The 23,976-nt window shown below is 34.4% G+C and overlaps 3 protein-coding genes across 3 annotated transcripts; all 3 read left to right on the top strand.

The window, feature by feature from the left end:
• Positions 1–2,643: 2,643 nt before the first annotated feature.
• LOC108210598 (zinc finger protein BALDIBIS) lies at positions 2,644–4,993 on the top strand. Its single transcript, XM_017381954.2, has 3 exons — positions 2,644–3,139; positions 3,234–3,633; positions 3,909–4,993. Exons 1-3 carry the CDS (start codon positions 2,992–2,994, stop codon positions 4,888–4,890), a joined length of 1,530 nt encoding a protein of 509 aa, XP_017237443.1. The 5' UTR covers positions 2,644–2,991; the 3' UTR covers positions 4,891–4,993.
• Positions 4,994–13,588: 8,595 nt separating this feature from the next.
• On the top strand, positions 13,589–19,385 carry LOC108213561 (dnaJ protein P58IPK homolog). Its single transcript, XM_017385366.2, has 9 exons — positions 13,589–13,765; positions 14,237–14,402; positions 15,888–16,089; positions 16,192–16,352; positions 16,494–16,587; positions 16,664–16,876; positions 16,982–17,062; positions 17,457–17,675; positions 18,903–19,385. Exons 1-9 carry the CDS (start codon positions 13,636–13,638, stop codon positions 19,065–19,067), a joined length of 1,431 nt encoding a protein of 476 aa, XP_017240855.1. The 5' UTR covers positions 13,589–13,635; the 3' UTR covers positions 19,068–19,385.
• Positions 19,386–20,405: 1,020 nt separating this feature from the next.
• LOC108214977 (cytochrome c-like) lies at positions 20,406–22,361 on the top strand. Its single transcript, XM_017387262.2, has 3 exons — positions 20,406–20,748; positions 21,208–21,341; positions 22,038–22,361. The coding sequence occupies exons 1-3, from the start codon at positions 20,637–20,639 to the stop codon at positions 22,128–22,130; spliced, it is 339 nt and encodes a 112-aa protein (XP_017242751.1). The 5' UTR covers positions 20,406–20,636; the 3' UTR covers positions 22,131–22,361.
• The last annotated feature ends 1,615 nt before the right edge of the window (positions 22,362–23,976 follow it).

Raw genomic sequence — 23,976 nt, 5'->3', positions numbered from 1 at the left:
TCCATATTATAATATTTTGTTATTAGTATTGTGCTTGACGAGTGGCTCAAACTAATTTTTATCTATATTATTATATTTAATTTTATCATAATTATAATATTTATTGATTAATATTGTTTTTTATGGGAGGTCGGGTCAAACAAATTTTTTTTTATTAGTATTGTGTTTGACTGGAGGGCCACTTAAACAAATTTTTATATTAATTATAATATTATTTATTAGTGATTTGTTTAACAGGAACATGACTCAAAATAAATTTTATTTAGTTATAATATTAATTCGTATCAAAATTTATAAAAAAAAAATTCTTGATTAGTATTGTGTTTGAGGGGAGGGCGGCCCAAAATAATTTTTATCTAAATAATAATAAATTTTCTAAATTTTCTATCGGTATTATGTTTGACGGGAAAACGGCTAAAACAATTTTTTTATCTAAGTCATAATATATTTTTTTTTATTAAAACAGGACCACGGGTTAAAATGATTTTTATCCAAATATAATATTTAAGTTTATCATAATTATAATAATTTTTTATTAGTATTGCGTTTGACGGTAGGGCGACTCAAACTAATATGTATATTATAATTTTTTGTTATTAGTATTGTGTTTGACAAGAGAGCGGCTCAAACTAATTTTTATCCATATTATTATATTTAATTATATCATAATTATAATAATTATTAATTAATATTATCTTTGATGGAAGGGCGGTTCAACAATTTTTTTAATTAGTATTGTGTTTGACAGGAGGGCCACTTAAACAAATTTTTATATTAATTATAATATTTTTTATTAGTGATATGATTAACGGGAACATGACTCAAAATAATTTTTATGCAATTATAATATTAATTCGTATCAAAATTTATATAAAAATTCATAACCCCGCCGCGAAGCGCGGCTTTATATACTAGTATATATATATAAAGGAGGATGCGAGCGTCTCTAGGATTATTCGATTCAGTCTTCTAAATTTTCTTGAATTTCGGAGAGAAAATATAATTATAATTCAAAAAATCAGGTCCAAGAATTCTAAAAGTAATACAATTCTTTTCTTATTTAATTTAATTCTAAAGATGATACAGTTCTTTTCTTATTTGATATTTTTTATTAAATTCTAAAGATGATACAATAGTATTTCTTATAGAATTCTAACGATGATACAATTCTTTTCTTATTTAGTAATCCCAAAAGAAATAGGATTATATTTATTCAAACTAATAATAATAGATAAAATACAATTTATATTTAAGTTATGTAAAGTAATATATGCAATTCTTATTTTCGATAATATATACTCCCTCCGTCCCTCCCATTTCTTATCAAATGGGTTGGGCACGGAGGTTAAGAAATATGTATAAAATAGTGGAAAAGATAAAGAAAAGTGGGTGAAGTGGTGGGACCCATTGATTTTTAATGTATAAAAAAAAGATAGGGGTGTAAAAGTAGTGTGAAAAGGAAAGAAAAGTGAGGAAGTGGTGGGACCCCTTAACTATTTTTGGTAAGTTTTGAAATGTAAATAATTGGATGGGACACCCCAAAAAGGAAAGTGTAAAGAAACGGGAGGGACGGAGGGAGTAATATATTGAAGATATGTTTAACGGGAACACGACTAAAAATAACTTTTATGGAATTATAGTATTATTTCGTATCAAAATTTATAAAAAAGATTATTTATTAGTATTGTGTTTAAGGGGAGGACGACCCAAATTAATTTTTACCTAAATAATAATTTTTTTTATTAGTATATGTTTGACGGGAAAGTAGCTAAAACAATATTTTATCTAAATTTATAAAAAATTCATAACGCCGCCGCGAAGCGCGGCTTTTTCACTAGTTGTATAATAATTCTAAATTTGGAGAATTGAAATTACTTTGGCTCGACTATAACCAGCCCATGATGGATCACCGTCACCTTTCTTTTTCTTTCTTTCATTCCAAATTTTTTGTAGTGCATTATTTCACTTTTCAAGATCTATGCATGACTTTTCCCTTTCAAAAAAGAAAAGAAAGAAGACCCCTGCATCTGCATGACTAAATTTAGACGATGAAAGACGCAACATGTTTCAAAAATGTAAAGCGCCAGTACACACACACTACACATTGAAAACTAATAATGCTAGTATTTTCGGCACTTATTTACTCCCCACGTATATATTTTGATTTTCGAAGATCAACCGGAATCTTGAATTTTAGTTGTGCCCTCCCTTCATGTTCCGTTACTCCATACATGCACATAATATATGTAATGGACTTGACAAAAGACGATAGAGGTGTAACGAACCGAAAGAAACGACACACGCAAATATACAAAATAAAGAGAGCTGGACCGATACAAAATAAAACGATACAACCGATATATGTATACATAACATAGAAACAGTACTTTGTCAGTGCTTAAAAAAGAGAGCTGGACCCGAACAGCTAAATCTCTCAATCTATGGCTGACCGTCTTTGACTTTTTAAAGAAAGTAAAAATAAAACCACTTTTTGTTATTAAAAATCATTATAGCTAGAAAGCTGAGTACGTGGAATCAAGAGTCGTATATCTATCTTGCTTTCCCCCAAGAAAGAAAATGTGCAAAAACAAGGGCTTTAAAATAGATACTAGTATATAGGCTATAGCTAGCTAGCAAAACAGGAAAAATTAAAATAATTATTATAATTTTTATTGTTTTTATCCTATGGACTTTGCTTTTGGTGTTTTCCTAAAATTAAGCTCTCTTGAACAACAATTTCATCTGCACTGTCTTAAATTTTTTGTTGTTTGCAAAGCTTGTAAGATTTGGATAAAACCAAGATTTGTGTGTTTGTGCTTGCAAAAACACTAGCCACTTAAATTGCTATTTATTTCTTTTGTTTTTGTTTTCTACCATATCTATCCTTTCCCTCTTTAGCTCAACTAGAGCTTCACTCTCTCTTTTGCTAAATCCACAGCAAAACCTAAGCTATATATACCACACACTAGAAATCTTGATTCACTTATATGTATGTATCTGCCAATGATATCTGGTGACTTCTTCTCCACTATCTCTTCTCCCATCAAAATGCTTCCTCAAGACTCTGAAGCAAACCCTAATGCTAAATCCAACTCAAATCCCTGTCTCAAGAAGAAAAGAAACCTTCCAGGACATCCAGGTATGCACTATTATATGCTTAATTATAAGCTGCTTATATGTCTTGCTTATAGGTCTTGTTTGAAGATATGAATAAGTTGTTTTTGAATAAGCAGATCCAGATGCTGAAGTGATTGCTCTTTCACCAAAGACCCTGATGGCCACCAACAGATTTGTCTGCGAGATATGCAACAAAGGGTTCCAGAGAGACCAGAACTTGCAGCTTCATAGAAGAGGCCACAACCTGCCGTGGAAACTGAAGCAAAGAACCAACAAGGATCAGGTGAAGAAGAAGGTTTATATTTGCCCGGAAACAACATGCGTGCACCACGATGCCTCCAGGGCTCTGGGGGATCTCACCGGGATCAAGAAGCATTTTAGCAGAAAGCATGGTGAGAAGAAATGGAAGTGTGACAAGTGCTCAAAGAAATATGCGGTTCAATCGGACTGGAAAGCTCATTCCAAGACTTGTGGGACTAGAGAGTACAAATGTGACTGTGGCACACTATTTTCCAGGTATATTTCATTCAATGTGTTAGAGAATGTTTGTTCTATGAAATAAATTTTCGGGTGAGTCAGGGTCGAACCCAAGACTTGGGACGACAGAAGATAAGCTCTTGACCACTTGAGCTATCCAACCGTGCTCGGCTCTATTTCATTTAATTTGTTAGAGAATGTTTGTTCTGTGAAATAATAAATGCTGGGTTTAGCATTAAATTAGTGTCATCAAGATGCGGTACTTGATGTTGGAGTGTTGTTTCTGAAATTGTGTGTGTCATAAATTTGTACAGGAAAGATAGTTTTATTACACATAGAGCTTTTTGTGATGCCTTGGCTGAAGAGAGTTCAAGATTTAGTACTTCACTCACTGCACCTGCAGAGGCTGCGGCGGCTAATAACATGAACTTCACAAATACGGAGACGAGTAGTGCGATAAATCATCACCAGCCGAGTAATTTGTCACATGGGTTTACGGGGATTCCCGAATTTGGATCGGGTACTTTTACACCGGACATGGGTGGGGGTGAGCACCACAAGCCAAGATTAGCGCTTTGGTTGCAGGATCAGGCGAATTCCCAGCTCAATTCTCCGACGATGTACAACTCGAATGTGACTGATCATGTGGTGCAATTGGGGTCTAATAATAATGTTTTTGGAGGAGGCAATTACGGAAGTCTCTCGTTGTCTCAAGGCCTTAAGGAGGATGGATCGGTGAATAATTCCAATAAATCTTGTGTACCATCAGGAAAAATTCTCAGCGGAAGTTCTAATTTGTACTCGAGTAATTACAAGAATGGGCAAAGAATGGAGTCATCTCCCATGTCCGCCACGGCCCTTCTCCAAAAGGCCGCTCAGATGGGATCGACTCGAAGCAATCCATCGATGTTTGGAAACACATTCGGCCTAATGAACTCTAGTAATGACAATGCTCTCCCATCCCCTGACCAAAGAAACAATGATCCATTTCACCAAGTGTTCGGCAAACAAGGGGAAACCTTAAGTGAATTATCTTTACCAGCTTCTGTCAGTTGCTCCAGTTCATCGACAATGTACGTGAACCCGGGCAACAATTTTGATCAAATGATGGTGCAGAATAGGATGAGTGCACAGCAGAGAAGTGCTGGATTGACTGGTTTCGAAAACAGCAGCAGCTTGACTAGAGATTTTCTTGGCGTGGGAGGTGAAGGGGGGCGTCCATTTTTGCCACAAGAGTTGGCTAAATTTGCTTCCTTCACTTCTGCCATGGGCTTGAGCCACTTCCCAAGCCATTAATTCACTAGTTAAATTCATGTTTCTGTTGATTCACATTACAGTATAATTCTATTTTGTACTTCTGTTGTACCAGTTGTGTAATAATTTTGTTGCACTTGATTCATTTTATGCTCTCATTTTTTGCTGCAGTGCTGGTCTCGTGAATATACCTCTCTGGCATTCATGTCAAACTGAAAGAGAAGTAGAAAAACTCAGTGGATAGTCAAATAATTATTTATTTGACATATAAATGTTTCTTTTTTGATATTTAGACCTATGTCTTATAAAAGATTATTTATTTAAATAACTTTCAGAATAAGTCAGGGTCTAATCCAAGCATCTTCAACAATAAAAGATATAAAATTTAGAGGCCGTTTAAAAACATGCATTTTATTTCGAATGCTGGATTTCAAATGACAGGATTTGAATTGTCATTTCAAATTCTTAAATTTATACTAATATTTAAATATCTAAATTTCAAATAGAATTCAAATTAAAATTCTCAAACAGGTTATTTGATCAAATCCAGAATTTGAAACGAAATCTAAGGATTTTGGCCATCACTTAATTTGGAATTACTGGAATGAGAGGATAATATAACTTGCAGAGTAGTCAATTTAAGTGAAAAAATTGAAATGGCTAAAGGAGTGACAACTGATTGGGGGGGCTGGGCTATACCAGTACCATGTCAGGAGTAGGCTGAGAGCAGAAGAGACTACGAGAGCCAGCCAGCCATGCATGTCTTTTTCTCAGATCTCTTCTCTCTTCTTCCTTCACTATTTGGTCCTACTCCTACTATTTCCATCTCTTCACCAGAAATAAAGCTTTTCTTCAAAATGATTTTGAGAAAAACACAGAAACCTATAAGATTCGTTGACCATCACTCCCTCAGTCAAGTTCAGTGGGCTACCTCCTGCTAATAGAGGTAAAATCTGTGTGTATACTGGAGAGGACTAAAAAAGAAATTAGATTTTAAGCTCAGTCATTAGCTTTGAGAGAAAAGAGTTAAAAATCAACACATTTTAAGTTAAAAACATCCCATCATTTACAAGGAGGCTCACTGAATTATTGTTTTGCTATTTAAAATCATGCATGTGATGTGTATTTAAGTGAAATGATGTTGATAGTCACAGCATCATGAATTTAAAAAAGATTATAAGATTATACAGAATGTGATTGACAGGTAATCCGTCACCAATAATTTCTAAAAAGTAAGTTTAATTAATTATAACAATATTAACCTATAAAATAACTCTAATAAGAGGATTCTCAGCCGGCCACCTTGGAACATTTTACATTTCGCGAATGTTTTTGTTCTTAATTCCATGCATAATATTTTAGTTAGTATTATCTTGTACATAAACAAATCAAGAAGAAACAAACAAACAAACACGTTGGAGACCTTGGGGAACTGTGTGGTTTCAGAGTCAAGTTTTGAAATTGGCAGATTATTTTATGGAGTACTCCCACCTACTTTTCATGCAGATTGAGATACAAAGGCAAAACTTGCGACCTTTTCACGGTGAATATGGGGAAAGGGTGAGTAAGTTTAGGAACAGCTTTATGTTAGGGTTAGGGATTTTCCCGATATGAAACGTACAATTTACAATGAATTTTTATTGGATTTGCGGCACCTGCAGCTTTAATTCTTTCTCTAATCACTTTTTTGTTTTCAAGACTCTTGGAGCACCCCAGCAACTACAAATTAACTACACTAGCTACATGATAGCATATTACAATCCAGAATCTACACTCGACTGAACTTCAAAAATTATTCTAACATTAACAATGATCCGAAATTTAGTTTTTCTTATTTTAATATAAGAACCCGCAGCTGCTACCCTTCAAATTATATTTTTCAATTCCGAATTTTGGTTCGGCCAGTACATCGGATGTGTGGTAAGATTAATATTCTAAATATCCAAGAATTGTTGAAAAATCTTCGACTAATCTTTAAAATAATTTTTTTATCAATTATCTATGATTTTGCTAAAAATATCTGATTTATCCAAAGATCTGCAATAAAATTTTGACCAGATAGATTCATCGATTAATTCCGATTTCCAAATTTTTACAATGACTGGGCAGGATTAGAAAATAGAGATGAGAGAGGGCAGACAGTGTGATTTCAAAATGAGTCTTAGTTGACTAATAAGCAGGTGTGATGAGTTCCAGGTCTCTGCTCCATGTTTAACTAAATATATCAAGTAGTTTAGTACATAAAAAGCTATCAAACTTTACAACAATGAGATCCAAACCTTTTTCTTGGACACACCAGTTTACACACACTCTGCAACAAACTGTATAAATATATACTACTGGTAATCTACTTAGGATACCATTCATTGACCTTTATATTAAAAAAAGAGCCTCCTTTCAGAAATGGCTTTCCAGTGATTCCAAAACAATGACCAGACACTTCACCTCTTTTTTGCTTTTTCTATCTCCTTTTGCTCAATAATTGCCTGGTTTTTCCTTTCTTCTTTCTTACTTTATTTCTGCTGGTGGTTGCAGACCCGTGGTTATTCTTTCTTTGACGTTCTTAATTACTAAAATTACCATATTTCACTGTTTTTTCTTACTTAACTTTTTCTTAATCATTACTCACTAAAATGGTCACACATGCATGCATGTATACCCAATGTCTTATTTTAAATCAAGTAATCCTGCAGGTCCGAGGCCGATCATTTTTAACCAACATCGTTGGAGATGTTGACTAGAGCTCTCCACATCAGCATGTACAGCCTATCAATACAGGCTGTCACTACCACCACTTGAGTCACAGTTAGTTGAAAGTTAGTTAGATGTAGCGGAGTGTAGTCTATATATAGATTCTCTCTCATTCATTCACAAGTAGCTTTTGTATAAACATTTTCATTCTCTCTGTTTTACACAATACAATATGGTTACGTAATACAGTTTGTTACACACAGAGCCTCCATTGTTGCTTACTGTAATTAGCTTCAGTGCATAATTGTTACATGGTATCAGAGCTGCGTGACGATCTACTGTTCATCGTCATCTTCTGCGTTTAAGTAAGATCTTCGATTTTTCTCTGTTTTTTCGATCGATTCCTTGTAATCGATTCTATCAAAACAGTGTGTGCTTTTGATATGATCCATATCGATGTATGGGGTCCTTATCATATCAAAACTCCAAGTGGTTGTAATCAATTTTTAACCATTGTGGATGACTTTAGTAGGTTTAGTTGGGTTCATTTACTCAAGCATAAATCTGATTGTGCAACTGTTTTAGCTGCTTTCTTTCAATATGTGGATACTCAATTCAAAAAGAAGGTCAAGGTTGTTCGGTCTGATAATGCTAAAGAGTTAAAAGATGGTGCTATGTTTGTTTTGTTTCAACAGAATGGTATCATTCATCAGACAAGTTGCAGTCATACACCTCAACAGAACGGTGTAGTTGAGCGTAAACACAGGTTCCTTCTTGACACAGCACGTTCTTTATTTTTTCAATCGAAAATTCCACAGAAATTTTGGGGAGAAAGCATATTGTGTGCTACACATTTGATTAATAGAGTCCCTCTGCAAAGTATCAATAATGACACACCTTATTATAGGCTATTTCATCAACCACCTGATTTACAGCATTTAAAAGTTTTTGGATGCTTATGTTTTGTTTCTACTCTGAAAGTACATAGACATAAGTTTGACCCTAGGGCTGACAGGTGTGTTTTTCTAGGATATTCCCCATCACAAAAAGGGTACAAAGTGTTACATCTTTCATCGCATACTATATCCATTTCCAGAGATGTGGTCTTTTATGAGAAACACTTTCCTTTTCATGACATGGATAAGCATCCAGATTATTCTAATGCTATCTATTTACCATCTCATTCTACCTCTTTTTGTGATATGGATGGTCAGTCTAACCTTACTGCATATCCCACTACCCAATCTGATCATGATTCTCCATTCCTAGCACATGATATCAATTCACCAACTCATTCTGATGTACCTGTTAATAGTGATACTGCACATGTTGATAGTAATACTGGAATGTCTAATAATGTTGTGGATCTCAGTCCTTATGTATCTCCACCAGTTCTGAGAAGGTCTACTAGAGCTTCTAAGCCTCCAGACTATTTACATGATTATCAATGCAATATTAGCACTAATTCGGGTACATCTCATTGGTGTAATTTGATTCGATATACACCTTCTGTTTCTTCCTCTGCTATTGTTGAGCCTCAGTCTTATGCTCAAGCGGCTACGGATCCTTTATGGGTTGATGCAATGCAAACAGAAATTAAAGCTCTTATTGTTAATGACACTTGGAAAATGGTCCCGTTACCACCTGGTAAAAAGGCAATTGGGTGCCGTTGGGTTTACAAAGTCAAGCTTAAATCAGATGGTAGCCTTGAGAGGTGCAAAGCTCGGTTAGTTGCTAAGGGTTTCAGTCAAAAATTTGGTATTGATTACGCTGAGACTTTCTCACCAGTTGTTAAAATGGGGACTGTTCGAATGTTGATTGTTGTTGCTGCTATCAAAAATTGGCCACTGTTTCAATTGGATGTGAATAACGCCTTTTTACATGGCGATTTAATCGAAGAAGTATATATGCATGTGCCTGAAGGCATACCAAATCCTCACAATCTGGTATGTTTACTAACTAAATCCATCTATGGACTTCGACAGGCTTCCAGAATGTGGAACACCAAGCTTGTTACAGAGTTGCTTAATCAGGGATTCATTCAGTCTAAGAATGACTACAGCTTATTTGTTAAGCATACTGGTGACAAACTTTGTATTGCTGCCGTCTATGTGGACGACATTTTGCTCACAGGAACTGATATTACTAGGATGGAGGTTTTAAAGGCACATTTGCATGCTCTATTCAGTATTAAGGATCTTGGTAAGCTACAGCTTTTCCTTGGTCTTGAGATTGACTATTTACCTGATGGAATCATGTTGAGTCAGCGTAAATTTGTTCGTGAACTGTTGGCTATGGGATTATTTGATACTTCCAAATCGGTTGCTACTCCTCTTCCTTTACATTTGAAGTTAAGTAATTCGGAAGGTGAACTTATTTCAAATCCAGAAGATTATCGTTCAGTTGTTGGTAAGTTGAATTACTTAACTAACACCAGACCAGATTTGTCTTACACTGTGCAAGCCTTAAGTCAGTTTATGGGAAGTCCTCGAACGTCTCATTGGGATGCACTAAGTCATACTATGAGATACATAGATGCTACATCTAATCAAGGCATTTTAATGCGTGCTACAGACAACATTAGACTACAGGCATTCTCAGATGCAGACTGGGCATCGTGCCCTGATTCCAGAAGGTCAATCACGGGCTATGTGTTACTTTTAGGCAGTGTTGTAAAAAGCGGGAATCGGACTTAGTCGGTGAAAGCACCGTCTAGCGATTAATCGGATAATCGGGGATTAATCGGAGTGATTAATCGGATCATTAATCGTAATCAATTTAATATTATTTTTAAAATTATATATATTAATATAATTATATTGAGTTAAGTTCTATGGAGTACAAAAAAAATTGGAGTATTGGAGTACAAAGTTTGATAAAATGTAATCTAGTCATCTAAATTTCAATTTTTTTTGTCCGATAATATTTGTAAATATTTGACAACCTGCACATTATGTTCTACAACATAAACATCGTGATCAAATGGCAGAATAATTACTTTTATAAATCATAGGACTCTATGTTCTGTAATATAACTAATAAGCAGAACAATAATCTTATTACTTGTTAAAGTTGAAAAATATTAATGATTAATTGACAATTATGTGCAAGACAACTTATAAATGATAGATTATATCAAAATTTGGATAATCAAAGATATTATATAGGATCAAACTAAAAAATTATGATTTGTACTCCAATACTCCAATGTTTTTATGTACTCCATAGAACTTAACACTAATTATATATACTAGAAATTTATAGTCTTATAAAATCAAAAGATTAATGATTTTTTATAAGACAAAATATGTCTTTATATACATATACAAGTCTAGTCATCTCATGTATAAACTTGAATTTGATTGAATATGCGAAGGAAAAAATTGCAATTTTTGTAATTAGAGTTTAAGGGTTAATATTGAAAGAGTGCAAGGTGATAAAAACAACTTTTATTTGTCATTTCCACGCCTTTTGTTTTATTAGAAATTAAATTTTAATTTTAATTTTTTTTACTTTTTATTTTAAGAAAAAATAGATTTTTTTGCCACTCAACTTATAGCGTTTTTAGAAACTTACCACCCAACTTATTTATTTTTGCTTTTAGTCACTAATGTTAGGTTTGGTTTTATTTTTATCCACCAACTTAGGTTCGGATTTGATTACGAGCATTATAATAATTTTTTGTAGCATCATTTATACATAGTGATAGTATGTAATATTTCGATGAGTGTCGTATGTTTATATCTTTATATACAGCAATAATAATATAAAATGAGCCGATGAAAATTAAAATCTAGAAAAATCGTAATTAGATTCCAAAAATTCAATAAATCATGAATATGAAATTAATGACTTCAAACAATAGACCTCCTCTAATAAGATAAAGTGTAATTGAGTGATATGACGCATCATCTTTCGCTATTAAAGTTTCAATCGACTAGCTCAGTCTAAGATCTCTTTTAAATTTATTTTCAAAAATTTTAATAACTTTGTCTTATTACAATTTTCAAGATAAATAAATAGAGAGGAAAACTTAATTTTCGATGATTGTCCTCTATATATAATACATCATTTTATATTATTATTACTCCCTCCGTCTCTCTCATCAGTTTACCGTTTTTTCTACTGCTTAGCACGTATTTAAGACTCTTATAAAACATAGTTCCATAACTTATTTTCGTGATTTTTTTTGTGTGTAAAAATTCAAATGCTGAATTTTCATTCGCAAAAAAAAATAAAGTTATATTTGAAACTACATCTTTTAAAGGCCATAAAATGCGTGTAACATTCTTATCATCCAAGGTAAACGACCTTGGAGACATAAAAAGTACTATATACAAAAATACAAACATATATCAAATTATCAAAATATTACAGACTACCACTATATTTTAATAATGCTACACATAATATGTAATGCTAATAATTAAATCCGAACGTAACTTCAGTGACAAAAAAAAGCTGAATCTAACACTAGTGAGTAAAATAAAAAAAATTATAGTTGAGTGGTTAGTTTCTAAAGACGCAATAAGTTTAGTGACAAAAAAAATTATCATAATACTAGTAATCAAATCCGAACCTAAGTTAGTGGCTAAAAAAAAACCAAACCTAACATTAGTGACTAAAAGAAAAAATAAATTAGTTGGGTGGTAAGTTTCTAAAAACGCTATAAGTTGAGTTGCAAAAAAATCTATTTTCCCTTATTTTAATTTTTTTTTAATTTACCGATTTTTGACCGACTTTTTCCGATTAATCCCGTCTTTTGACCGATTAATCCCGATTTTGAGAAAAAACGATTTCTTCACCGATTAACGCTTAATCGAGACGGTGGCCGACCGAACAGCGATTAATCCCGATTAATCGCCGACTTTTAGAACACTGCTTTTAGGCCAATCTCCTATCACCTGGAAGTCCAAGAAACAGCCTACAGTATCGCGTTCTTCATCTGAAGCTAAGTATAGAGCGATGGCAGCTGCTGCATCCGAAGTTACTTGGGCTGTTCGAGTGTTGGCTGATATAGGGGTTACAAATCTTACTCCAGTTACTCTGCATTGTGATAATCAATCAGCATTGTACATTGCCAAGAACCCTGTTTTTCACGAGAGAACTAAACACATCGAACTTGATTGTCATTTCACTCGTGACAAAGTGTTGGAGGGTTTGCTACAATTAACATATTTGCCAACCAAGTCACAGCTTGCTGATGTCTTCACTAAGATTGCTCCATCACCTCAGTTCAATTCTTTGTTGTCCAAGCTGGGATTGGGTCATCATGCTGTCACCACTCCCATCTTGAGGGGGGCTCTTGAGGGGGGCTGTTGACTAGAGCTCTCCACATCAGCATGTACAGCCTGTCAGTACAGCCTGTCAATACCACCACTTGAGTCACAGTTAGTTGAAAGTTAGTTAGATGTAGTGGAGTGTAGTCTATATATAGACTCTCTCTCATTCATTCACAAGTAGCTTTTGTATAAACATTTTCATTCTCTCTGTTTTACACAATACAATATGGTTACGTAATACAGTTTGTTACACACAGAGCCTCCATTGTTGCTTACTGTAATTAGCTTCAGTGCATAATTGTTACAGGAGATACGCTGATAAACGCTGATAAAATGCTTCCTTTAAGAAAAGTATCAATTAATTATCATATTAATCTTTTTTGTCATTTGGTTATTTATAAAAAACACACGAATAAAATTAATTAATCTATTTCAATTAAACAAGCTAACGACGTACGGACCACAGTCCACGGCAATATAATAGCAAGAATCTATGGGCCAATCACAGAGAAATGATACTCTTGGACAAGGCCGGTTTGTTTTAAATTAGGGCATTAACACATAATTGTCCACTGGGCCAAAGCCCACTTTTAACTGATCCAGCGAGACCCAGATTGCAGATCATTTGAAACTGTAATGCAACGCGGAAGCTGACTACTCGACACTTGTATCAATAGACAGAGACCACGTGGAGATTTTTAATAGGCTGTTCCTACGTAACACAACAACTGAATGTCCTGTTAGTCTGTCACACTCGTGCTTAATCCTCGTACGCAACAACAAGCACACGAGCGTTTAAAAAAACACATAATTTATGATGAAAATATGGGGTGCTTTATCAGTGGATTTTGTAGCATGGAGGGGATTTGTGTACACATTATTTTTACTGCATTTCGTGTTTATATGTCAATTCCTTTTTCTTCAGCCTTTGGTCTCTGCCCTTGGTAGTTTCTTTTACTATAATCTCTTTTATATATCTCTTATCTTTTTGTTTGATTTTGTGTTATAATAATCTTAATTACAAGCTCACTTGATCTTCTAGCTTTGTTATAATACCATTTGAAGTTATTATGTGGTTTCTTTGAATTGACATATGTTAATGTACCTGTGGGGATGTTACTATGTTAGGAAGCTGCAGTTTTATCCAAATACCGTATTTTATTGATGCATAATGTATTGGGAAGACCTGTGAGAAAAAGACACTGGTTTGGGATTAGCCCTTTTGTCGTAATTTGAGTTACTTGTTTTTTGTGTGTAATGAGAATGTGCTGATGTTTGCGGGATGGTTATAGTTCAAGTGCTTTGGCATTATGTGGTTCTGAGTGGAATCGATGAGTGTATTATGTTTATGGTGTAGTGGAAACTGGAAAGTGTGCAGGGAATAATTAAGCTTTGGCGTTATTGTAAATGTGCAGATGGCAAACCAGGTGATGCTGCTGAGTTGTATGAGAGAGTTGCGCATAGTATTAAGGTGAAACGTTATAGTGAGGCAATTAGTGACCTAAATGCTGCTATTGAGGCTGACCCGACTCTTTCTGAAGCATACAGGCATAGAGCATCCATCCTTCGCCAGCTTTGCAGGTTCTATTTGGCAACTCTCATTCAACCTTCCTTTAAAGTTCTTTTTCGTATACCAGTGCAATATAGAACTGTTGTCTTCTTGAAAAATAATCTGGCAAGTTTCTTCAAATTGTGTTTATATAATTAGGCAGTAATAGTTATTGCCTTCTTGATGTTAGTGACTCGGAGACTCAGTAATTTCTTGTATATAGAATTTTAATCATAGACTATTTATTGTGGTTCTTTCGAGATATTAAAGAGGCAAGTGACTCTATATTGGAGTTGACTAGGATGGCCTTTTGTTTCCCTTTAAATTTTACAAGATTTACATTTAGAAATTTAGCTACCAATTTACTTGGGCATAAAATTACCATTCTAAGCAAAGTTGGATTATGATACCTCTACAAACATCGAAACATGTGTCAGTAGTTAGAAAACTATTTCAGCGTCCAAAACAAAAACAAAAACTAGGGTACTCCGTATATGAGGCTCAACTCTAATACCGCCTGAACTGGTAAGCCAAGACAATCCTGGTGAACGTTAGAGGTGATGGAGATTTAGAATAATTCCTCTTAAAGTTATGATCAGTTTACCTAATTATTATTGGGCCTTGTACATTAGGTTGCTGATGGACTTCCATTATTTTGCAGCAAACATCGATAATTCGATATAATCCTCAGGGCTAAATGTTTGATAGTTTGGTTCTTTCTTAATTATATTTTCCTCCATCGGATTATCTCTCTCTTCTACATATAGAATGACACTGGGCTAGTGGCCATCAACAATGTTGAATAAGTCTGCAGTTTATCTGTTTGGTCATGATTTTCTACTAAAATATTTGAAATATTGGGCTTAGATTAGTGAGCCAGTATCTAGACAATTCTAGCGTGCCAGTATGTTGCCAACATCTTCATTGAATTAAGAGATTCTGTGGGCTTCTAGAGCCACTTGTAGAATTCCATCAGATGCCAGTGTGACTATTTGGGACATCAAAATGATATAATTTTAAACCCTTCCAATTCTGCTGTGGGTGCTGCGACTGTGCTTTAAACTTCTTTCTAGTGAGTAATACAATGAAATGGCTACAATAAACTTAGGATAGGTGCTTCATACCCCGATACATGATTTCTAGAGCTGATATGTCATATACCTGTTCATTAGAGGTAGAGCTGATTGAATTGCTCCCTAGCTTTGGGCTTGCCATATAGTTATCCAAATCATAACAAGGCGAGCTGCTTGACATTTTTTACTCACAATTTTTTTCCGTAAAATATGGAGTATCTGTTTTTTCACTTGTTTCAAATTATTATTGATTGTGACTGTTTTCTTGCAACATTCTTTATATCAGTAACATTGAATTGTGTGATTTGATACACCCGCTCATTTAATAGAATTTGTATTTCATTCCAGGCAAGTAAGCCATGCATTTTGAATATTGAGGGATGGCAAAGTGTTTATTAGGTCTATTCTTTGGACAATCATTCTAACAGATTTTGTTAAATTTAGATACGAGGAATCAGAGAAAAGTTATAAAAAGTTTCTGGATATTAAACCTGGAAATTCAGCAGTGGAAAAGGAGCTCTCTCAGTTGTATCAATCTCGTGATGCTCTAGATACTGCCCTTAATCTTTTTGATTCAGGCAATTTTACAAAGTCATTGGGATATGTGGACAAGGTTGTCCTTGTTTTTTCTCCAGAATGCTCAAAGGTAACCATCAAAATTATAGCATTCATTTATCTTTGAACATTATTTCCCATTTACCTATATATATTTTCTGACATGATGCATTATTTTATCTCACGGTACAAGGCCAAAGTCCTCAAAGTTAAGCTTTTATTAGCAGCTAAAGATTTCTCCAGTGTCATCTCAGAGACAGGATTTATCCTCAAAGAAGATGAGGATAATTTGGAGGCGTTGCATCTTCGTGGCCGGGCTTACTATTATTTAGCTGATCATGATGTTGCTATAAGGTTTGTTCAAAAAGATCTCTTTTTCAGCAGCAAATATAAAAAACACACAGACATATTCTAAGTGAGAGACTTGGGGGGGGGGGGGGGGGGTTATTAGCTCGGGCAACAGTTTATTTACAATGACGCTGCATGGGCTTTCAGGCATTTCAAGAAAGGTCTCCGTCTCGACCCAGAGCATAGTGAATTGAAGAAAGCATATTTTGGGGTGAAGAAATTACTGAAGAAGACTAAAAGTGTAAATGAATATGGCCATTCCTGAACCATATGTTATTTCTTATTACCTATTGTACTAAAATGCGACATCAATGCAGGCAGAAGACAACGAAAATAGGGGAAAGTTGCGCCTTGCGGTGGAGGACTACAAAGCAGCCCTTGCTTTGGACCCTACTCATATTGCCAACAATGTTAATCTGCATCTTGGTTTATGTAAAGTATTGGTTAAGCTTGGTAGGGGAAAAGATGCTGTGAGCAGTTGTACAGAAGCGCTTAGCATCGATGGGGAGCTTCTAGAAGCTCTAGTACAGGTCAGCTATAGTTATGCATTTTGCAACATACTTGTGCCAAGAATTAAAATTGTCTGCGGAGTTGCATGATTAGTTATGTAATTCCTCAATATATTCGGTTTACAGAGGGGTGAGGCCAAACTTTTGGTCGAAGATTTTGAGGGAGCAGTTTCAGATCTAAGAGCAGCTTCTGAGAAATCACCTCAGGTCAGTGGTAAAGCTCAAATTGTAAGAAGGCATCATTATAATATTATACTTTCTTATAACACTGCTGCATGGTGTAGTTAATAGGTCTGTCCTTCTAACTACTATACATTGTGTAAACATTTCACGTCTTCACGAAGATTTTATGCTCCAATTCATCTTCTTTTTTTTTTCTTTCTATTTTTGCTGCTTTGGTAAGATTGCAACAGTTCTGTTAAAATTATGCTTTGAATTTTAAATTAAAATTGTTTTAATAATTGGTTGATGTTGACCGAACCTTTTAGTTAATAAATGTTGATTACATGTTGAGATGGCAGAGGACTTGATGCTTCCTTGTTTCTACTCAAAACATGACTGCAAAGTTGGACCACTAATATGACATGGGTAAATGGTATAGGATAGGAAAATACGTCAAACACTGATGAAGGCTGAGAAAGCACTAAAGATTAGCCAGCGGAAAGACTGGTACAAGATTTTGGGGATCTCTAAAACATCATCTGTATCAGAGATTAAGAAGGCCTATAAGAGGCTTGCATTACAATGGCATCCAGATAAGAATGTTGACAATAGAGAAGAAGCAGAAGCCAAATTCCGAGACATCGCTGCAGCTTATGAGGTTTGTTTCTGCCAAAACTATCTTCTTGTGCTGGTTCTTATGTTATCCTGCTACAGTTCAGTACTTGTTCTCTGATACAATGTTTAGATTTTGTGTGATAAGCTCTTAGTCCAACTGATTGACAAACTATTGAATCATATAATGGCGATATAGACAGCATCTGAACCTATGTCGTTCGACAAGAATCAGATCTTGAATATATATATTAGGAGAATAGATGACTGAGTTTGCTGACAAAAATATATGGCCCTGTTTGGGGATTAGCGGTTAGCGGATTGAATTAGATGTTTTGACTAGCTGATTGAATTAGATGTTTTGACTAGCGGATTAGATTAGTTGTTTCTCGTAAAACTGTTTGGTAAATAGCTGATTGATTAGCTTTTTCTGACACAAACCAAAACCTCTAATCCAAAAAGCTCCTCAAAGTAGCTTTTTCAAAATTAGCTTTTTAGACTCAAACCTTTATTTCAATCCGCTAACTACCAAACACTAAAATTAGCGGATTGTAGTGGTCAAACCTCTAAACCACCTCAAACCTCTAATTTTTGCCCAAACCTCTAACTTCCAAACAGGGCCTGTATATTTTTCTTGTTCAGCTACTTTGCCTTCTGTAAGTTCATAGTTCGTTGTAGGCAGAGTATAATTTTGAAGTCTCTTCATTCACAACTCCATTTGTCAGATTTTCTATGAAATTTGGCATCCTAAGTGATATGCCCCTCTTGAGTAATTATGGTTGGCGCGTTTGTAAGGCTTAACATAAGCGTTCAACCAAGTAGTGATCATATGGTAAACCAGTAACGAGTTAGGCTGATTCTCTGCACCCAATTCGTCTGATATAGTTTATGAAACTGTCACAGTTGGCCAAACTTCACAGTGTTTAGAAAGCATTTTAAACTTCACAAGATTCACTAAAAGCTAATCACCTTCAATAATTAAGTTGTCAAGGACAGTAAAAAGAGTAGTGAAGCTTGTACTATATGCAATAGCCAATTGCGAAGATATACTCTAAGGAGCTACTATATATAAAAAAACTGATGTATTTTATGGTGTTAGGACTTATGATTTGATTTAGTTATTTATAGTACTGGACCCAATGTTTCTTACTTCAAAGTTTCCTTAGATATGGTTGTATAAGAATGAAATTTTCTAATGTATAATAAAATTTAAGTTAGATTTTGAGCGTTGTATATTCTTGGCATGCTAACCACCAGTTCTGTTTTTTTACAGGTTCTTGGCGATGAAGAAAAGCGTATGAGATACGACCAGGGGGAAGATGTAGAAGGCATGGGCATGGGCGGCAGTGGGGGTGGATTTAATCCTTTCGGTGGAGGAGGGCAACAATTTACGTTCCATTTTGAAGGAGGTTTTCCCGGTGGAGGATTCCAGTTTTAATGAATTTGAAGTTTATGATACTTAATGGCTTCATTAACATGTGCATATATTTGTTACTCCTCATTTACCAACTGCTGTCAGGCACATGGTAAAATGTGCAGGGCCATACTTGGTTGCTAGAAAATGGGGATACACCTTCGAGAAAGTTATACTTGCTGGTACGAGATTTCAATTACATTTACATGGGAGTAGTTCAATTTATGAATTTAAGCATACTGTAATTTTCTCGTGTTTTACACCACAAGTTTCGGTAATTTAGGCAGAAGTTGATGCCTATTTACAGCAGCCAAATGCCAATGAAGTACTGGAATTTTGAAATACTCATTATGGTCGTTTAATTAAAACAAACTTAAATTATTGGACGGCTCGTCTAGCGACCAAAAGTAGTTCAGTGGTTAAATTGTAGTAAAAATGTTCAAATATTTTAATCCTAATCGGAAGATATTGAAATTGTATTTGTGTAAAATATCAATAAAATAATTTATCAAACCAAATTAAATGATAATATATATATTAATCAATTATATTATAAAAAATCATACATATTACTAAAACAGATATATATTTTCAAAAATTATTGCACAGATTGTAAATTATAAAAATAGAGGGAGAAGTAACTAAATCTAGGGTAAATTTCAAAGAGTGTATTTAACTGAGATTTTAATGATTTTTTTTAGTCAAGAGATTTTAATGGATTGTACATGATTTTGATTTTGTGCGGATTTTTGATGAAATGTCATAAAATTGATATTGATTTTTTAGGATTTAAACCTATGTTCTAAAAGTCGGTCATTAATCACGATTAATCACCGATTAATCCCTGTTCCGTAGATCAACGAACTGATTAAATATCCGATTATTTCATTAATCACCCGATTAATTCATTTAATCCCCGATTTATCTTTGTTCAGTGTCTTCACCGATTTAGTCCGATTACTGCTTTTTACAACACTGTTATTTTAAACGCAATTTTTCAAAATCTCATTGATTTTGATGAGATTTAAAAAAAAAAATTAAATACATTAAATAATATCACAAAATTCATCATTTTATCATGTCCAAAAAAAATCCATCAAAATTCAAATATCATCAGATTTTAATGAATTTTAAATCATATCAATTGAATATCATCAAATTTTTAAGTATAATTTAAAATTCTAATTAAATACCACCAAATTTTTTTAACATAATTTAGAATCCAATTAAATAACTGAAGATTCTGATATTTTTACAAAATTTAAAATAGATATTCTCAAATTTCAAAAAGATACTGTATTTTAAAATTTCAATTAAACAGGCCTGTGTTAGTTAAAGTTGTGAAGGAGACTACGTGGAAATATCCCTTCCGCAAATATTTGTAGACTTTAGTCAAAAGGAAGTTTCCAGAAATTCCATCAATATTTAACAGCTCTCCCTCTCCGCAGCGTGTTAAACCTACACACAAATACATATACGCCGCCTCGAGACCACCACACGCCAAAACTGCCTTGTTTCTTCTCTTTCTCTCTCTGTATCACAAACCAAACCAAAACTCCTTTCTCTCTCTAGAAAAACAAGAAGGGAAATTGAATGGCGTCGTTCGGAGAAGCACCAGCAGGCAACAAAGACGTGGGAGCAAAGATCTTTAAGACCAAGTGTGCTCAGTGTCACACCGTTGAACAAGGCCAAGGTCACAAGCAAGGTTATTACAACTACCCATGAATTTCTTTTTATGTTTTCGCCTTTTTTGCTTCATAATTATGTTTTCAGATCTGCTCATGTATGCTCTTTCTCTTTTATTGATTTAGGGGTTTTCATGTTTTTATTTTCTTGGAAATTTATTTGTTTAGATCTATAGTTTATTTTGCTTTATTTAAATGAAATCATAGTCTTCATAGAGATCGAGGTTGTGTGTATGTATATTTGTTGGAATGATATATTGCTCTGTATCTTGTAAATCTCGAATTTTTAATGGTTTTTTACAAGGAGTTTAGTGATTGTGGTATGTTTGATGAGGGTATTTATGTATTGTTTGGTGCATTATAGGGTATTGTGTGCCTTGTGAGAAATATTCATTGCAGAGACCAAATGGATATTTTTTTTGGTTTTGCTTGATGAATGAATGTATTCTGATTTATTGGTGTTAATTTTGAATATTCAGGACCCAATCTCAATGGGCTTTTTGGAAGACAATCTGGAACAACGGCCGGATATTCCTATTCGGCTGCGAACAAGGGCAAGGCTGTGATCTGGGAAGAGAACACTTTGTATGATTACTTGCTCAACCCCAAGAAGGTATTAACAATATTCTGTGCACGGCTATTTTCCTTTTATATTGAAATTCTATCTTCATGTGTCATGCTCTATAAAATGAGGTGATTCTGGCTGAATTGAGGCTATTACGAATTGTCAATATTAGAATTTTTTTATGTGTGAGCATCTATATGATTACTTGTATTATATAGTTTACTGTATATAAGAGAAAGCAGCATATAGAAGTGTGTTTTTGTATGAGCTATATGAATTACATATGTGGAATTTTACTTTGTTTAAAACTGAAAGTCAATGCAATGTTTTTTTAATTGAGCTAATTTATTAGCGGTAGCGGATTATGCTTTTCTGTTCTGGTGAACGTTGCAGCTTGCATGTTCGGTAAAAGCTTATCTAACAAATTGCAATCTCTGTGATGGATCAGACCTAAAGTATTGATTAGGCTTCTATTTGTTTGCTGATATTGTGTATCTTTCAGTAAATATCTGTTATATTTTTTAAAGTTTTGACTATTTTTAGCGTTTTGATAGTGTTTATACTGTAAATTGTTGAGTTGTGGAGATTTCATATGGTTATGTTTGTGTGTCAAAGAGCTTTCATATGTTTAATATGCTAAATGTAGTAAATGTTCTGTGTAATTTTTGTGGACATCCAAGGGAAACTCTATTACCACTGTCTATTTGTTCTAACGATTTTTTCTCTTTGTTTCTTTTGGTACAGTATATTCCTGGAACTAAGATGGTTTTCCCGGGACTGAAGAAGCCACAGGAACGTGCAGATCTCATTGCATACCTGAAGGATGCTACTGCATAAGTTACTTCTTCTATGATGTTGAGCAGTTTTTAGAACTACAAAGGTGAATGAGAAAGGAGCAAACAAACTACAATTTCTTTCCATAATAAATATACTTCTGAGCTACTCTGTTCTTGTTCATTGAGTGCTGATGTAGACTCTGGTTTTTGAGATGAGGTGATATTTGACACCAAAACAGTTGATTATGTCAAGATTTTAGATAGTTATATATCATATGATTATTTTGTCAAAGCAGCATTGGATGTTTTGATACATTGGTTTACACAAGTTATTGTGCAATTTGCATTTTAAGAATTGGTATTTCAAGCTACTTATCCTACAGAGCTTTAATAATGGAGACTTGTGTACCTTGGTTATCTAGCTACTTTCCCCTGTTATTTGTGCTATGCTTCTTACCTTGTGATTCAATCATGTATTCTAGTTCCTAAAGCTTGAGATACCTGTCTGTTAGATGGCCGCTTAGTATGATTGGATCAGTACTGTTATCAAAGATTACTGGATCAATAGTGTTATTGTATATTTTTACTCAAACTTGACAGTGAATTACTCTCAATTGAATGTAGGGAGATTTATAAGTTGGATTGTACGGGATATATAATGAAGAGTTGTAGCTTGAATAGGATTATAAGCTATCTTTGGTTGATTTTAAGATGTACTCGCTTAACTGGTTACTCTGCTTTCTGCTCTATTTCATTGATGTCAATGTGGCACTAAATATGCATTCTATATCTATCTCTTCGAGATTTAAAAGGTGGGCTTGAAAGTTTCTCAGCTCACATGGCTAGGGCTGAGCATTCGGTCGGTTCGGTCCAGAACCGGACCGAACCGAAAAAACCGAAAACCGAACTTTTGAAAATTTTTGGACCGGACCGGACCGAAGTTTGCATATGGACCGAACCGGAATCGAACCGAAATAATTCGTTCGGTCCGGTCCGTCAAAACCGAAATTTTTTAAGTAAATCAAATGATGAACATAGCATCTCAAGTAAAACTCAATAACAAACCTTAACTGAGACGAGATCAGGCCTGGTACCCCCGAAAAGGCCAACATACAAAAAACATCCAAATCAGTATCAGATGGATTTGGAAGAAACTTAAAATTAGTGAAGAGGAGGAAGCTTAAGCCTTAGCCTCAGTAATGGATTGACTGAGGGTTATAGTGTCTGTGTGTGTTTATGGAGTGAGGGTTAGCGTATCTTTGATTCTCATTCAAGCATACAACGGCGCTGCAGCACCAGCAGATCAAGATATTAGATTAGGTACAGCGATGGTCTATTAGGATATTAGGTCCATTAGGATGTACAGATAATATAATATGTTTATTTAATATATAAAATAAAAATATTAATAATACATATATAAGTTCGGTCCATTTGGTCCGGGACCGAAATTTTTTGATAGGGACCGGACCGGACCGTATTTTATTTCGGTCCGGACCGAAATACCCGAATAGACCGAAATTTCAAAAAATTAGGACCGAACCGGACCGAAATTATTCGGTTCGGTCCGGTTTTTCGGTGTCGGTCCGGTTTTGCTCAGCCCTGCACATGGCAGATATAAGCCATTTGACTTATCTCTTGTTTTGGAAATAAGTCCTTTATTTCTGAAAAATAAGTCATTTGACTTATTAATGACTTGTTATATCTATAATGGTTCGACAGTATGTTGAAATGTGATATTTTCATGGAATTTTTTATTTTTTATTTTTGATATACCAACTTCTTTCAACTAAAATTTTTTGTGATTGGAGTTACTATCGGTCACACTGTTTAAGGATTCTTAGTTCACAGTGGTCATTCATGTTGGGAGCCCCTCAGCCTTACTAAAAATAGTAATTTCCCAAGAT

Source organism: Daucus carota, chromosome 3 (genome assembly GCF_001625215.2).
Source record: "Daucus carota subsp. sativus chromosome 3, DH1 v3.0, whole genome shotgun sequence".
Classification (NCBI taxonomy): domain Eukaryota; kingdom Viridiplantae; phylum Streptophyta; class Magnoliopsida; order Apiales; family Apiaceae; genus Daucus; species Daucus carota.
The sequence above is the reverse complement of the archived record's forward strand: the minus strand, read 5'-3'. Positions and strand labels throughout refer to the sequence as shown.